Source organism: Lepisosteus platostomus, chromosome 13 (assembly GCF_059453375.1).
Source record: "Lepisosteus platostomus isolate fLepPlt1 chromosome 13, fLepPlt1.hap1, whole genome shotgun sequence".
Taxonomy (NCBI): Eukaryota; Metazoa; Chordata; class Actinopteri; order Semionotiformes; family Lepisosteidae; genus Lepisosteus; species Lepisosteus platostomus.
In genome coordinates, this window is record NC_142623.1 from 7,509,355 (window position 1) to 7,527,331 (window position 17,977).

The 17,977-nt window shown below is 43.1% G+C and overlaps 1 protein-coding gene across 2 annotated transcripts; it reads right to left on the reverse strand.

Annotated features, from left to right (window-relative positions):
• Window positions 1-1,403: 1,403 nt before the first annotated feature.
• Window positions 1,404-13,138, reverse strand: LOC148649771 (transmembrane protein 222-like). Of its 2 annotated transcripts, none has more exons than XM_088602886.1 (6): window positions 12,923-13,138; window positions 10,722-10,806; window positions 9,327-9,358; window positions 8,905-9,001; window positions 8,237-8,367; window positions 1,404-5,378 (listed from the first exon to the last, which is right to left on the reverse strand). In XM_088602886.1, exons 1-6 carry the CDS (start codon window positions 13,039-13,041, stop codon window positions 5,291-5,293), a joined length of 552 nt encoding a protein of 183 aa, XP_088459012.1. In that variant the 5' UTR covers window positions 13,042-13,138; the 3' UTR covers window positions 1,404-5,290. The 2 variants fall into 2 exon arrangements, with proteins under 2 accessions (XP_088459012.1, XP_088459013.1); XM_088602887.1 differs by having other exon boundaries at window positions 12,863-12,986.
• Between the last annotated feature and the right edge of the window lie 4,839 nt (window positions 13,139-17,977).

Genomic DNA, 17,977 nt, shown 5'->3' on the forward strand with positions numbered 1-17,977 from the left:
AACACTTGGCTCTTGGAAAAGGATATTATTGGATCTTAAATCAACCTGCCGATATTTCACAGCTCAGCCTTCACAGCCTAAGCGTGAGTCACACCCCCCCCCTCACCAGGAGTGCGAGGTACTGTCTCGGGACATCCTGTACGAACGCCATGCTCAGTGACGATTTATTTCCAGCCTGGCAGCAGCTTTCTTACGGTTCATCGTCTAAACAGGAATTTAGGGAAGGACTGCACAGAACTGACTCGATGTACTGGATCAATTTGCCGTAAATTGTATTAACATTTAATGTATTAACATTTATAGGAAACGTTTTACATGACCAGAATAAGATTTTATGATCCTGTATGGTTTGAGCTGAAAATAACTGAAGAAAACTGAACTCAAGACTGAAAAGCTTAAGTACCAGGAAGAGGAAAGGTTTCAATTCCACCAACAACCACCTGTCCCTCAGGCAGTACCCAGCAGAGCCTGGCAGTGTTCAGCCAGTTGAACGTGATTACCCAGTCAGGCCTTGAAACAAATGCATTCGTAATGATCCAAAATCGGCTATCAATAAAAAAAAGACTGCCTCTTAACAAGCACTGCTCGGCATAAAATCCAAAAAGTATTTTTATAAAGAGGGCTGAATAAACCTAGATCTCATCAGCGCCAGTGTAAATGAATTTCAGTTTAAAACCCCACACCCAGATCTGAACACAGCACAGAAGAGTCACCCTGTAGCAGTGCTTTCTCAAGAAAGCACTTAAAGAGCCCAACACATTCCTAACGCATACATACAAACAGGATACATGCTGTTGAAAAAAAGGAGGCAAAAAGAAGAGGGAGAACTGAAGCCTTTACCAACTTTCCTCAGTGCAATATATTTAGAAAAACAATACCGGTAGGTTTGCAACCCATGAAACTGAAGTTTGCTCAGGGCGAACAAAGATCCACCTCGGTTCAACCCGATTCAAGCATTTGAAATCCCCAAGGGAGTGGACAAAGCCTTCCCACTGGACTTCCGCAGAGCCCACAGCCAAACACGAACACAGGAAAATGGGCACTAAAGGGCAGAGCAGAGTGAAACCTCAGAAGAGGAGACCAATTATCTTTGCCACAGAGGGTGGAAAGGATCTGGAAGCTCTTCAGCCATGCTGTTGAAGCCGATATCCTGGCTGCCTTCAGGACAGGGCTAGAAGAGATGAAAGTGCTTTAGCCACTAGCTATCTGCTGACTAGATGAGGTGAAGGGCCTACCCTCATTTGTAACATGCCTTATGTTTTGCGATCTACATGCCAGGAGTCACTACAAAGTCTTGTTTGCTGCTTGGAAATGAAAACCATGACAGATGCGAGCCAGCTTCTCTGACATGAACACCAACACTTGCTGTACAGGGAGTAGTCAAGAATATTCAACTCGCCCAATTACATTCACAATCCTTTATTCATTTCTTACAAAAATAGGAGAATGATCACATCCGCAACAGAGCTATACAAGAAAGCTTATTTAATTTCAACCACCTTATTGTACTTTTTGAGGATCTCAGAACACAGTAGGAAAATGTTACCAAGCGCAACTATATTTTACAGACATCCTCTGTTTCTCTATGCTGCAGGAGTTGTTGCCTTGTACTGCTGCATTGTTGATTGTATTTTACCTCTGCTTCTGCAGGAAGAGTTCTGAGACTTCGATTGTAAAAGAATCCACACAACACCCTCCTACGCGCTATGACACACAGCTAACAACATCTACAGGATCCTGTAGGATACTGGGGGAAGATGCACTCTGCTATCATTACTCACCACTTGAAATATATAGAAACGGGAAGAATTATTTAAAAGATCAGAAAAGCTGTCAAACACCGAGAGGAGTATCTACAATTTAGATTGGGAACATGCAGAGGTTAATTTCACCCTGAAAAGTAAAAAGGAAGAGAAGCGTTTCAGCTGTGAAGCTCTCTTCAGTTCAGATGTACTGATAGCCCCACAGCCAAAATGACATTTTCCCCTTCATTCTTTTCACTTGTCAGCACAGAGGTAAACGCTGCTTGTTCCTTTATTTTCTGTTTGAATGTACTTCCCACGATCATCTCTAAACCCATTTAAAATGATTTCCTTGACCCCTCAATTACCACTACAAATGATCAAGACATTAAACATCAGGGGCTCAAAGCCGGCATGGTCACTGTACAAGGAAACGTCAGGGTGCAGACGTCTGCCCAATATGCCCACCAACATGGAAGCACACTAATAAGAATTAGACCACGTTTTATTTAAAATAAATCTTTGAGCGAGATTTATTTTGGAAAGCCTGACATCCCCAATTACACCAAGAACATATATTCCTATTACTCTAAAGAATAAAGTAAAATATGTCATTCTATTAGTTAGACAAGCTCAATTTCCATTGAAACCTGATGATGGTGACTGCACTGCTTCAATCAGTAAATGCATCCCATTAAGCACTTTGGGATGGTGCTCACCGGGGAACAGGTGCTCTCCAAAAAAAAGGAAAGATAGGTCGGCTGATCAGACATAAGGTAACACGGGGAAACGACTTCTGTTATCATCATTAGTAGCTTGGTTATTATTGCTCTTTATGCAAACCTAAGTGAATATTAGTGTGGGATTCAAGCGTCAGATTTTTTTAATGGTCAGTGGCCCAAGAAGGAAAATCCAAAATCATTCATTTCAACCCTGAAACAAGCGGCACCGAACAGAAAAACACAACATTCGACAGGGCATCTGAAGGTGGAAACAAAGGGAAGGCATTATCACAACTCCTCCTTAGCGGTTTTTAGGCCATACTTCCAAGGCACTACCTGCTGCTTTTGGTTGCTTGGCAGTGAAAGTGAAGGTCAGCTTTTTGTTCAATTCCACCAACAATGAAGGGATTAAATCTGTCACTGAGACCACAGTACCTTAGCAACAGGCCTCTTCTCCGACTCCAGTGTGCAAGAACTCGGGGAGTGCCACTTTGGCCAAAGAGCACCACCCCAAAATAAATCCTAGAACATCCTTCAAAAATCTTACATTCACATTTTAAACCTGCTTGCTCTCAACATAACAAAGAATAGTTTTCATCAAGAAGCTTCTTATGCTCTTCTGTTACTAAGTGGGATTAAGAGATTCCCTTTTCTGCAGTTGTGGAACTGAACTGGACTGCTTAGACTATTTTAATTTATTCATCCCTTTTCTAACCACTTCTTCCAGTTCATGGATATTGGGGAGTCGGACCCTGTCCTGGGAAGCAGCGGGCATAAAGCAGGGTACACCCTGGACAGGACGCCAATCCATCACAGGGCAGACATGCACACACACTCACACTAGGGCTAATCTTCCTAGGAGCCAATTAACCTACACAGCTAAGAAGTTCATGCAGATAGCACCCCAGCTCAGGAATTAAACCCCAGCACTGTGAGGCAGCAATGTCTACCACTGCAAGCTGCTGCCCAATTTCAATTTAAGCAACCTTTAAATGCAAATTTGTGAAAAGATATTTGAAAAATGAAGTTTGTGGAAGTAAAGTGTTCTAATAGGTGTACAGGACTCTGACTGTACAGCAGGCAGAGACAGGTTGTGCATACAGCTTTCCAGGGCTGGAGAGATAAGTGCTGCCAACTGTCTGTTTTGGGTTTGCAGTAGTCTAATTTCAAAACAATACAGACATTTGCAAGATGCAATATATTCAAAGGCTTGTAAGTGCAGAGCCAGCTTTATGAAATGGGAAGTAATTTTTTTTGTGTGTGTTCCAGAACGGTTGAAATGAAGTGTGCTGGGGTTAAAGCTACCAAAAAAAAAAAAAATTTGCAAAGACATCTGAAAACAAAAAACAAACTGGACTATTTCACCTTTATGTGTTTCTTTTTGGCAGATAGAGAGTATTATTTTAGCATACAAACAGTATATTGCTGGATAAATACGCTACTAACATTTAATTAGCTTGTAAGTGCAAATGTATTTTAGACAGTTCTGGCTGTTAGAAAGATTTTCTCTGCTGTAAATTTCTCTTTGGTGAATTTCCTTATGTCCTTTTCGATTGGCATATTTACAAAGCACATTGGTATTTTACTTTTGCACCTTGAAATCATGAGGATTCTGAATTCTAGAATCTACAACATTAGTCCAGAACTGTTTTCCCTTGAAGGGGAGGAAAACTGAAAATGAGGGGAAAGACCAAAGACAAGACTCTCTGCTACATTAGACCATGGCCAGTATTAAGACTTGGATATTTCCAAGCTTTAAAATAGGTATGAAATTTTTTTTATTTAAATATTTTTTATATTCAAAGTGTGAATTAATATTGAAATATTGAACCTGCAAGACAAGAAAGTCATATGCATCTCAAGATGCCAACAATATCCTTAAAGGCTGTCAGGAATAAACACACAAGAAGCATCCCAGATGTTACAGTGCAATTCAGCTGCAATTATTAAGCTTTTGGTTTAGAGTGAATTTTACACAGCACTTAACACCAACTATCATATGCCTGCAGGGACTCTGGTAACTAGAACAGATACTTCAGCTACTCAGTTCTGACGAGATGTTTCACTTCTTTGTTGTTTAGATATTGTCGCACCCCAGAATCATGTGTCCTGAAAAGTCAAATAATACAGAGTAAACCACAGGTGAGCAATCAAACAAAATAATGCATCCTGCAGAGGGAGGACAAATAAAACAGAACTATTAGATAAAATTGACTGGCTCCCGCCCAAGAAAAAACAGGAGAAAGTACAGTGTGTCTGACAACAGATGTAGTTCTGAGGCAGATGATCCAGATAATGACAAAACCCAGGAAGCGAGAAGATAATGGAGAAGCTTGTTACACAGGGGGCCTGGCTCATCCTTGCTGGCGGAGGGCAAATCATTCACTTGCTCTGATTGATCAGGCTCTTCCACCTACCCCCCCACCCCTTTGTCCCATTCCCATTCCCAGCCTGTCCGCCCACCCTGCTCCACAGCTCAGGCGTGCATCACGGGACAATCTGGGAGTCGAATCCCTTCCGCCACTGTTGAAGGGAATGCAATCCCCAAGTCCAGACTGCACAAACCACCCCCACCGCTGCAACTTACATCTCGCTCGTCTGCCTTTGTTTTCTTTCCTCTTCAGCTTCCGTTAGTAAGAGACTGCTTTAACAAAAAAGGAAAAGGAAATCCAACCGAGAGTACAACGCTGGAAAGCGCAGAGATGGGTTACAATGCCACGTCCGGAGAGGGGTCTTCAGCTACAGGAAGGCCGTCGTGTGTTCGGTTTGCATTCCACATGAGCCAGGCCTGCTGTCCCACCTTCAGTGTCAAGAGCTGCCCCCTCCTCACCGCATGTTCAGAGCCAAGGCCACAGTCAGGACAATCCCCAGCACAAGCACGAAGGGCAGCCAGGTTTTCAGAAAACTGACACAACTAAAAGGGTTTAAAAACATAAACCACGTCAGAATCCATACACAAACAGCTACAGGTCTAGAAGCTGTAAGCAGTTCATCACAGCCACCTATCGGAAAGGTGCTGCACAGTATAGCTGTAGAGCCAAGCAGCTGACATATGCACTCTTGTCATCACTGGCCTATTTTAAAAAGCTTTTAAATGCTCCCTCCCTCCAGCACAGACGCTGTAACAGTTCTGGTGTGGTACACAAGGTGTAGCTTCAAAACACCTTTTAAAACACTGCGGTTTAGCCACAAGAATCCCTAATATTTTACCCGTGATGTCACAGGGGTTTTCCAAAGTGAGCTTTAATCTCACCTGTTCCCACACGATGATCCAGAGCAGTTTCCCACATGCACAATTTAACTGACTCTGAACCCACTAAAGGTACTGGTGGCTTGGCTCTAAATGTCCACAGTGATAAATAAAAGTGGTTTAAATAAAAGGCCACCTTTCATCCTGTGTGCCTTTCTCATTTGTGAGCACGTTTCCTGGAATAAACAACAGTTACATAAAGAAAATCTCTTACATGTTAAAATGTCCCCATCTCCCTCAACACTGACAATTGATTTCAGAAAAAAAGGAAACTTGTTCTCACAAGCTCAGCTGAACATCTGTCCCAAGAGCCTTTTCTCTCTGTGTTTCAGAATGAACAGTGAAACACGAACCAGAGGACACAGGCAGAAACTGCGTGGAAGTGCATTAAGACCCCAGAGCAGGAGACAGTTCTTTACACAGAGGGGGCGTGGGCTTAAGGAATTAACTGCCCAGGCATGTTGTTGAAGTTGATATCCGGCCTTCTTTCTAGAAAGGGCTGGATGAGATCCTTCAATCAATTTGTTAATAAGCACCAAACAAGCTAGCTGGACCGAATAGCCTCCACTCCATTGTAATTGTTCTTGTCTTCCATCTACAGGAAAAGGATAAGCTTGTTTTTTAGAATGTGGAGCAGGAACACGAGACTGGGCTGTGACCTAACCCTATCAGAGCTGAAGATTCAGAGAGCGCTGGATAAGCCCAACTCTTCTCTAGTCTAGACTGTAGAAGCCCAATGATAGACGTTCTCATTATTAAAAGCAGAACACAAACCCAGTTAAAAGCAGGTGGTAAAAGATATTTTTTTTTGCTTTCACCCATTTTCTACACTGCTTTACCCAATTCAGGGCCACAGGGCACAGGAGCACACCCAGGCAAGCAGTGGATGCAAGGTAGGACACACACTGGATGGGACACCAGTCCATCACAGGGCAGACACACACTCACACCAGGGCCAATTAACCTACCAGTATGTCTGGGGACTCTGGGAGAAAACCCAAGTGAACAAGGGGAGAACATTTGAACTCCACACAGATAGCACCTCAGGGATTGAACCCAGGACCTCAATGCTAACCACTGTACCAACATGCTGCCCAATATTTTTACCCCAGAAGAAAATTATTTTTTTCCCCGAAAGGCAATTTTTTATTGAATGTGCTCAGACTTTGGTGCAACATGAGTTAGCTGAGAGGGGCACAGCTGCAACAGCTGCACGAAAGCACACCTAGCGTGTCCAGTGTGAATGCACCAGGGTCACAAGGTCGCTGGTATAGTACCAACAGTAGGCTGGCTGCTCCCTGGGAAACAGAGCACCTCATTCGTCATCTACCGCCTGTGACTGCAGACAGCAAAGGACACACAGGACTAATATACCAGCTTTCCCCAAGGCTGGTCTTGTTGCTCTGTATATTTTCACACGTCTCCTACCGACCTACATCCTGAAAAGACAAGGCTAACCACTTATTATTTCTTCTGACAAAAGACAACATCAAGGCTCTGTGATGAAGTGAGGATCAAACTCATTTATCCGGAGCTGCAGCATCAGTGCGCTAAAATATCTTTCCTCTAATGATTTTAAAAACAAATGAACCGAGTACCTTGGAAATACATTTATCATATTCTGATTTTCTGTTGCTCATTTTAGAATTCACCTAAATAAAATTAAAAAATGTACCATATAACTGTCCTTCCTTGAATTCTTCCTGCTTAGCTGCTTATCAGCTGCTTAGCTACCTGAAATCACAATTTTTGTATCCACACCCTGGAATGAATTACGATGATTATAAACAAATTACTTGCAGAAGAGATGAGCTTCAGTTTGAGTCATCATTTCCCTTTAGCACTAGATAAGAGCAAAGAAACCAAAAAATATTTTGTATTCACAGTACAAAATAAATTGATCTGAGATTGCGGTAGTTTTAAATGTAAAAACACCTGATATGGACTAAAGTTTATTAATTGAATGTTACTGTATTAAACAGATGAGCTTCTCAGCCTAACTATAACATAGTATCATATCACAAGTCATCTTAATTTTTTTTGCCTTCATATAATTGATTTTGAACTTTTGCTAATTTTTATACTTCTAAAAAACAAAAACATTAAAACCAGTTCCACGTTCTTTGTGGTCTATTATAAAAATAAGGTACTTTATTATAATACGTGTTTGTAACAACTGTATTATAGGGGTTTCCTATATATATAGGAGTGCAGAGGTATATTAAGGTTCTGGACACGTAACTGGAAGGTTGTGGGTCCAAATCCCAGGTGACACAGCAATTGTACCCTTGAGCAAAATTCTTCACCTGGAAGGTTTTATTAAATTATTCAGAATAAGCAGTACTTTTACTTTTGGATAAAAGAGTCAGTCAAATAAATATCAATACATGCAATACAAAATACAAGGGCAAAATACAAAACCTGAGAAGCAATAAAAAAATGAAAGCAGGAAATGCAGTGTGCTTCTGTAATGTGCCACTGTAACAGGCGAGGCGAGCGAGGCGAGGGGGGCAAGCTCCTACCTGATGTGCTTGCTGTAGATTGTGAACAGGATGCACAGCTTCACCATGTTCCAGGAGGTGCTGTTGTCATAGCGCATCAGGTTCAGGGCCATGGCCACGTGTGAATGGCAGTTGTCACAGCACAGGTTATGCTGGAAATGAAAGACAGGGAGATTCATGATCGTGGGAGGAGCAGCTACAGCTACACTGCAGTGGTTTGAGCTGGTGAAAAGATGATGCGTGACTAAAACTAAAAAAACAGAGCTTTTTAAAACTGAATCTAATCTTTTTCAAATCTTAAAGTCTTCCCAAACGTGCAATGTATTTTTTCTACAGTCTACAAGAATGCAGACCGGTCTGAAAACATTTTACTCTGAATCCTGAAAACTGGGTTCCATCTTTAAGTAGCCTTTGATTTTGAGCGACTTTTTTTTTCCGCTTTAAATTATACTGCTGTGAGAAAGTGCAGAGGAGTTTCTAAATATCTTCTGATTTCCTGGAATCCCAGTCGCAGAGAGACCCCCCCAAGCTCAGACCTGCCACGCCTGAGCCACAGAGCCCAACCCAACAAGCTCGGAGCCAGGGCCTTCACCGGCTCCTTCGGCCAATCAGGAGCTCCACAAAGAAAAGATCCATCCCAGCATCCACCTCCGCGTGGCTCCTCCAGAGTAACACGAGCCGCTCCTCACCATTCTGTGCTTGTACTCCTCAGAGGCATCGTGAACAGCCGTGTCCCAGGCGCTGGACCCGCCAGCGTACACCTTGTTCACATTTAACTTCCAGTACCTGAGCAAAGGACAGGACAAACGGCACAAGTCAACACACGGCCGAATCATACTGCACTGCGGCAGCTCCTCAAGGCCAGCAACAGAACTCGCATCAAGTACATACTACCAGAGAACCCGGAGAATTTCCACCCATTCATTTTCTGACTGCTTACTTTTCTGGTAAGATTGCAGCACCAGGGGGATCCGTTATAGTTTGATTTTGTTTTTACTATTAACTCCCTCTGCCTGGCCAACCACAATATCGAGATGTTACCCAGTGCCATGAACAACTGTGACCCCACCTCCCAATGCAATCTACCCCAAATCTAGATTAACACTCTTACTTCGTGGGTTTCCCAAAGGCCATGTTGTCTTCCTGTAAAACAAAAAGGTTTTTTTTTTATAGGTTATATAGGTTATACTGGTAAATGTTCCAGAAAGGCAACTGACATTTCACTCAAACAACCATCCCGGCCACAAACTGCTCTCACCCATGCTTAAGCACTAGACTTAAGAACAGCTTCTATCCCTCTGCAGTACGTATCCTCAACAGCAGACTCAATACACACCTGCACTATGAACTTTTTAATAATTAATAATAATTCTAATTAATAATTGCTTATAGTTATATAGCGCTTTTCTGTACACTCCACTCAAAGCACTTTACAGGTAATGGGGACTCCCCTCCACCACCACCAATGTGCAGCATCCACCTGGATGATGCGACGGCAACCATAGTGCGCCAGAACGCTCACCACACATCAGCTATTAGTGGGGAGGAGAGCAGAGTAATGTAGCCAATTCATAGAGGGGGATTATTAGGAGGCCATGATTGGTAAGGGCCAATGGGAAATTTGGCCAGGACACCGGGGTTACACCCCTACTCTTTTCGAGAAACGCCCTGGGATTTTTAATGACCACAGAGAGTCAGGACCTCGGTTTTACGTCTCAACCAAAGGACAGCACCTGTTTACAGTATAGTGTCCCCATCACTATCCTGGGGCATTAGGACCCACATGGAGCACAGGGTGAGCGCCACCTGCTGGCCTCACTAACACCTCTTCCAGCAGCAACCTTAGTTTTTCCCAGGAGGTCTCCATCCAGGTACTGACCAGGCTCACACTCGCTTAGCTTCAGTGGGTTGCCAGTTGTGAGTTGCAGGGTGATATGGCTGCTGGCCATATCATTGTCTACATCTCATGGTCTTTTAACATGGTCTACCATGTTTTCTTTCTCACTATTACATATGTCCCACAGCACATTATTGTTCGTGTTATTATTTATTATCTTTGTAATGTACTGTCTACATTGTGTGGTGTTTTCTGTTTTACTGTGTATGTCCCGAGAGATCAGCGTGGTTAAGAATTCCAATGCACGTGTGCATATGGCAATAAACTACTCTACTACTCTGAATGAACTGCTATTGTAAGAAACTGGATTGATCAGTTCTTCTTTCCATGAAGGGGAAATAAATCTGTTAACTACCTGAGGATTTTTTGAAACACATGTTTGGAGAAAATCAGATGATGCAAACAAAGGAAATGTTTTACTTGGGGGAAAAACGCTTCTGCATCAGCAAACCAACACCACAATGTTTCATGGCTTGAGAGAGACCTGATCACACTTGCTGTGCGCCTGTGTATTTTATCCTGAAACAGCCAAATCAACAACCGGAACGACCACCTACAGTATCATCCTCGAGAACTGGACAAAACCTCACATCTGCAGTCACTTCTTACCGACACAAAATAAGGTCCAGCAAAGTCTCGGATCACACCAGTAGACGTGCAGATTCCCATGTGCCCAATGAAAGGCAGTAAATACCTGAAATAGAACAAAAAAAAACAGCATGATGAGAAAGTGGGTCTTTAAGAACAGCTGCACATTTGAATCAATGGCAAGACAGTGCTCCACCAGACTAAAAGCAGAATCCAGAATTCCCTGGAACTCTTCTATACTCCTGGAGCAAAGAGAAGCCACCTGCATGACTGTCTATATCAGGCCCTGCATGGCCAAGCAATTCTGTATCTTCTGCCTAGTTGTACCATCACTACTTTCAGATGAATTTGGTGCCATAGCTTTAATTAGGTGAATTACTTTGCTGAGGACTACAACAGCGGTGTCTCACGTTCAGGTTATGAGTCAGAACCCTAATCAGTACTCTCCACACTGCTGCCCAAACACCACCTCTATATAAAGACAGTTAGACTGACACGCTGGGGCTCCACGTTTACACACTCAGAAATTGTTTCTCCTAGTTTTTACTTGGCTTCTTGTAAAGAACTCCTGATAGCGCAGAGACTGTCAACAATGCGCCATCTCAGCCGTCCCCTTCTGGCCCAGATTAGTAGAAAAGCAAGCCTCCCTGTGTATGTGTCCAAAGATGGCACTGGAAAACAAACTCTTGTAATCCAGTTTTTTTAATGACTTACAGCCTGCGGCTGGGTTGAACTGTGACCTGAAGGAGGATATATGCATGCAGGCTTCCAGGGCAGGTCCCAATGAACATTAATCTCCACAGCCTTCCTGCAATGACTGCTGAGCCACATTCCTTACAATGAACCCTGCTGGTGAGAGTGGGATTCTGGGACTAGCACACAACACCACTCCCTGTAGTTTATGCACACGTCCTCGTTTATTTTGACAGCTTTACACAGAAACTCCTTTGGGTCCAGTGTGCATAAATGCCTTTATTTAACATTTAACAAGTAATCAGCGTCCATCTTGTGTGTGGACAATGTTAATAAACCACATACTATACAAGCTAAGCTTTTGCATCAAAATAGTGCATCAAAAGGTCAAAAGCATCTAGTAAATGGAAAGCAAGTGGAAGTGCATTTCATAGACACAGCAGGGGGAATACAACTTTACACAAAGAGCTGTGGGAGTCTGGATCAAGCAAACCAGCCATGTTGTTCAATAACCTGGCTTCCTTCAGGAAGTGGCTGGATGAGACCCTCAGATCATATAGCTGCCAAAAAACAAGCTAAATGGGCCACATGACCTTTCTCTCGTTTGTAATTTTCCTGATGTTCTTAATAGAATCCAGGTGTACTTCTTCCAGAACTGAAAGTAACTATTGGTAGTGAAATAATCTTTGAAAATACCAGGCACTTAGGTCAACTGAAAAGGATGTTAACGTTCAGACCCACCTCACAGCCCCTGGACATAATGAACTTGTGACATCTACTAAATAAATTCAGAGATTTAGCAAGGAAAAGGAAGAGTGCTACAACATGACAGCTCGATTTGCTTCGGATTCATATGCTCTTACAAGCTAAAAACAGGTGCAGGACCCGATTCTCTGCATGGGATGACAGGTGTAGTTCACATAGTATTGAAGAAACTCAAGTACTGCTTCATGCTACAATAATCATAATATTAACCTGAAATTTGTAAAAGAGCTTACAGACACAGTCCTCGGAAGTGGAAGTTTTTATGCCTTTCCCCATTTTCTTCTCCGACCTCACAGGAGAGACAATGATTTATGTGGGACAGTTGATTTTTAGATCACCGCGTTTTGGAAAAATGGGTCACTTTGCTTCGCTGTCTCAGCTATTCTATTTTCACGATCAGCTGTCGAGACCTAAATTTGGACAATAAGGAAGACCTACATCCGCGGTGTTGTTCCTGAGCCACCATCAGCCGCGCATCCTGAATGTCAGTCTGGGGATGTTGTGAATTATTTAAGACACCTTACTGGCCCCGAATACCTGTCTGTTTCAGTTCGGCAACAGCAACGAAACGCTGCTTTGTCTCAGTGAGCACTAACGGAGCCCATTTTTGTAACTCATAATAAAAACGACACGGGCCCCACACTGCGATTACCCAACAACCTCGGCACAGGATTTGAACTGATACAATATGACAAAAATGGTACCTGCGGAACCAGCCCATTTACAAACCTCAGTCGCAGAGAGGTAAAATAAGAGAGACTCACGACAGCACCGGAATGGGAGTCCACACGATACAATATGGGAAGCGGCACATATCCGCGTCTATCCGATCGAAACCCCCGTGGAAATTCTTCATCGCGTCCGCTTCGTGCACATCCGCCATCACTAATGGCAGTGAAGCTTTTGGTTCCGTTTCCTGACGAACTCGCCGGGGGAAGGGATCGCTTCCTGCGCTGAGTGGGACTGCTGGCAGGCAGGCGGGCACCGGCCGTCCACCAACACTTTCTAAAGACGAGAGCAGCAACCAGACAGAAGCAAGAAAATTGTTGTATGAAAATACGGAAGAGCCGTGTTGGAGGCCCTATCATCATCATCATCATCATCATCATCATCATCATCATCATCAACAACAATAATAATAATAATAATAATAATAATAATAATAATAATAATAATAATAATGTGAGACATATTTGGGTTAACATATTCAGTATGTGGTCATTCATTTAATGTGAATGTTAAAATTTCATTTAATCTCTGACCCAGGGAAAAACTGTGGTGTGGACGGTTGAGGAAAGATCGCAGGCTCGCGCTGTGTCCATTATTCTTTTTCTTTTTGGTCTGTTTTTTTTATCAATAAAGTTTGATAATGGGCCAGTGAAAGCTTTGTTTCCCTTAATATGAATGCCTGAAACACTATACCAAAGCCAGGGTTTTAAATTATCGTTATTATTGTGTTCTGTGCAGTTTCAAATGGGATTGTCTGTTTAAACGGTTTTTAAACCCAACTTCCTAAAGCTGAGCTCCCCTCAAATGTATGCAGAAAAGATAGGTGCGCAAAACATACAAATCAATACGCTGCCGGAGGTCAATACAAATCTGACAATAAGTTAAACTTTTTTTTAACTCTGATTTGTTTTCTTTGTTACTTTATTTTTATGTTAAGTAACATTGCATTCTCAACTTATAAGTATTAAAGGACAGAGTTTGAGCCAACGTGTTTTGTGAATATGATTATCTACCCGTTAGTATTAACAAATTAATTATAAATGTTTTTTCCCCTCATATTACATATTGCGGAGTAAAACACAATAACAAACTCCTTAAATCTAACATTCACATTTAAATGCTTAAAGATTACATTTTGCAAGTCTATCCAAAACAACTTTGTCTACATAGAGGTAACATAAATGTGGTAAGAGGTTTTTTTTCCAGCCTTACAGAACACACATAAAGCATCCCGTTCAGATTTGAATCTAGAAAGTTTAATGTTAGTTTGACAGCATAAACAGTTGAAACTGTTCGAAGGATATCTATGATTATGAGTTAAATAATTGATAAATCCTTACATTTACATTGCACTCTTCTGGACACTTGACTCAAAGCCTTTACAAATCCCCTCCACCAACACCAATTTTACCCCCACCCGGATTATGTGACATCATGCGACTGGATGAGTGATTTCTTTTTTTGGATGGAATAGAGATTTAGGGGTGGAGCGGTGGCTCTGTGGCTCAGGATCTGCGCTGGAAGGTTGCTGGTTCAAACCCCGCAGCCAGCAGAGAAATCCTACTCCGCTGGGCTCCTGAGCAAGGCCCTTAACCCCAACTGCTCCAGGGGTGCCGTACAATGGCAGACCCTGTGCTCTGACCCCAGGCTCTCTAAAAAATAATTCCTAATGCAAGAAACTGTAAAGAGTTAATAAAGTGATGTTATACAAAATCCTAGCCTGTCATTAGCAGAAGTATTGTGTTCAAGACCCACCGATGCCAAAATCAAGAGCCTTAAACATGTAGGAGCGAGCCGCATGCATTCTGCATTGCATCAGCTATCTTGATCTTCAAACACCCATATGGCATGTTCAAAAATAAACCTATAGCATATGGACAGCATAAACCTACATACTAATCTGCAAAAAAATCAGCCTATAGGAAATGTTTTGTATTCTTAGATTTTTTGTTTTAAGAAATCGTGCCAAGTGGTGAGAAGCCGTTTAGTTAAATCTTACAGCCAACTGATTTTACTCGAATATCATCTCAGGGGACACTATGGCTGAGTGACGATATGGCCCACTTACAGAAACATAGCTCTCTCTCCACGTAATACCAGTATCCAAATAGGCTGTGTCGGACCACGCAATTATGTAAGGGAAGGGGCTGCAGTAATTCTTTAAAAACGCCGAGCTCAATCGGTTGCTTGTGAAAAGGCGTCATCAAGACAGCGTCCTTTGGCTAGCGGTTGCCCTGAGAAACCATCGTATTCTCACTAGGGCTCAAGGTTTGCTGTTCTGACCGGATCACCTTTTCGTGATCCACGTGAATTAGCTTCTCCAGGGATCATCGTTCCTCCCCATTACAGACCGGCCTGTGCTGATTAGCCCTGCTGGCCGGTAATCAATTATTAATCTTCAACTTTTCACTTATGCCTCCCTGGTTTCTTGCACTGCGGTTCTGACCAATCACCAGCCATGGCATTGCAGAGGTCGAGTAAAAAATCAAGACCCAGACCTTTCTTGATTCAGTGATGTCTTCCCCTTGCTCCTTAATTGTTAAAATAAACCTCTAGCTGGGCTTTATTACTGCTGTCAAACATAAAAATGAATGATGTTGTTTCCACTGAGGTTTAGCATGTCACTACCAGCTTGCTGTGGAAAGGCATGGCACAAGACATCCCAGAACGGAAAAGTAAAAGACTGGAAGCACCTTAAAGAGTGACAAGCAGACACTAGGCCTCCTGTTTTGCACACCATTGATAAATACCATTCAATAAGTTCTTCACACTAATCTTCGGTCCGTTGCTGATAATATCCTCTCTCCCCCCTTGCATCTGAAACATTATTTTCTGTAAATAATATCCTTTTTTTCCCCAGCCTTAAAGAGCAGTTTAAATGTACATATGATAGACCCATCAGCCCATGAGCTGCAGGCTTCTCTCGAAATGTGCAGTCAATATGTCCCCTCGCTTGTTTGTGATTCTCACTTGGTGAAATCTAACAGCTGGAGTCTCCTTGGAAAGCAACATGCAGGAAGTAAGTGTGGGAGACAGTGGCGGGATCTTAATATCCCAACAGCTGTTTGGGCTGTCTGCTCAGCTGGCCCAGAATGCATTGGAATGTAATGGAGCAGAAAATTAACCATCCATTTCTTTTTAGATTTACAGTTTTTTTTTTCAAGCCAATAGAAAATGCAGACTTTAGATTTTTAAGATTGACTCAATCTACTTAGATTTGACACACTGACACTGCTGATGAAATAATACAGCATGTACAGTGTATGAATAGCCAAGATAGGCTCTGGTATTTCTTTTTGCACCCAGTGGTCAAAATATTAGGACCCCCTGACTGTCTAACATGTTAGGCCTCCGAGGGCACCAAAAGCGGCTTGAACAGGAAATGACACGCGCCCCACAAGCCTTTGCTGGTCAGTCCTATCCCAACTCTCCTGGCAGGATCACCTTTACCTCAGGGTGTGATGAGGGTAATTGCGTGGGGTTGAATCTGGGGTTTGCCCTGGCCACGAGGTGAAAGTTAACCTCTTGCTTCTAAAGCCACCCATGCACCACCTGCCACTGAATCTAAACACTTGACTGGGGGGGGGGGGGGTTCCTAATATTTTGGCACATAAAAGCAGTGGATTTTTAAAAAAACTCTCTGGAGCAATTTCAGCTACAATGGGATTGTTGTAGGGTTTCAACAACTTTCCACACTTTTTGGGGGCTAGACATTAATGGTGTTGCGGTGCAACACAATCTGGTTTGCACTCTGATGGAATCACCTGATTCACTCCTGTTTTGAATTGATTTTAATACCTGTCCTGCGCCTTGTGTCTCCAGTCAGGGCAGAGTGGGAAACTGTGGACGGTTTACACTGAACCTCCTCAGCGGAGCGAGTTCTGAACAGCTGCAGCAGTACTTGCAAACCCCCACGGACATTTCAGTTGAATAACCCGAAGACGAGAGAACTTCGCAGGAAAACAAATATCAAAACCAATCCTCAATTCGTCATTCCGCATGAGGCCAGACCAGGTCACCCCAGGTCCGGTGCCAGGACTGGTTCTTGTCATTCCTGCCTTTGACCCGGTCAATTCACCAGTTCACGTTGCGTTTTTACCAGTACTCCTGCTGCTTACCATTTTTAAAAATGTCATTTCTCTCTCCGGACTGTACAGGCTCCTCGGATTCCCCTCAAAGCAGACATGGCAAAGCAGTGCCAGGTGGGAGGCTGGATACTTGCCAGACACTCTCACCTTCTCAGGTGCGCCACCTGTGCCAGCTGGCTCCAGGTCTCCTCTTCCATCAGCACGTCCAGCTGCGGCGTGGACAAATTCAAGACGAGGTGCTGTTGAGCTTCTGAGGGAAGCAGGTGGCGGGGCTCTCTGTGGCCCGGCTAGCTGCTGTACCTTTCCCCTGCTAATACACGGAGCACATACTGCTGGGCACCTACATGTGGCAGAGGTCTTGAATGTCCGGGAACTCCCTGAATTTCAATGAAGTCATACTGTTTATTCAGAAAAATCAGAGCAGGACTGCACCTCCTTAGCAGGCTCTACAAATGAATCACAGTGCTCAAACTGCTTTCTCATCTGCAAGATGACCAGGGTAAAAGTATTAATATAGGGTGCATATCTTGCTGCAAGAATAAGATTGCACATTCTGAAGGTGTTTTTAGTCCAATAAAGCACAAACTAATGTGCCCCCTAAAAACATCCCACAGAATGTGTCCCAGATCACCTTTTTTTAATCGTGGCACTTTAAGAAAACCCCATCCGCCAGCCGGTTTGGATGCTTGTCCTGGTCCCCACTCATTTGGGCTTAGATGTAACCAAATGAACATTTCACAGACGTCATTCACAAGATCCATTCAGGTTTTACCTGGCACTGGCAGATAAAAAAAACGTCTGAACCATAAACACAGAAACTTTCACTGCTCTGTTTTTTTTCTTTGGAAGTGGGTTTGAGCAAACTGGGACGATCGCTGCCTTTTATAACTACCTGCAGAGAGGCAGGATAGACTGATACGGTGACGCACTTCGCTAATTTTCTGCCCCGTGAGGGCACCTGTTTCATTACGGAGAAGTCTGAACGCCTCAGTCACCCCCACA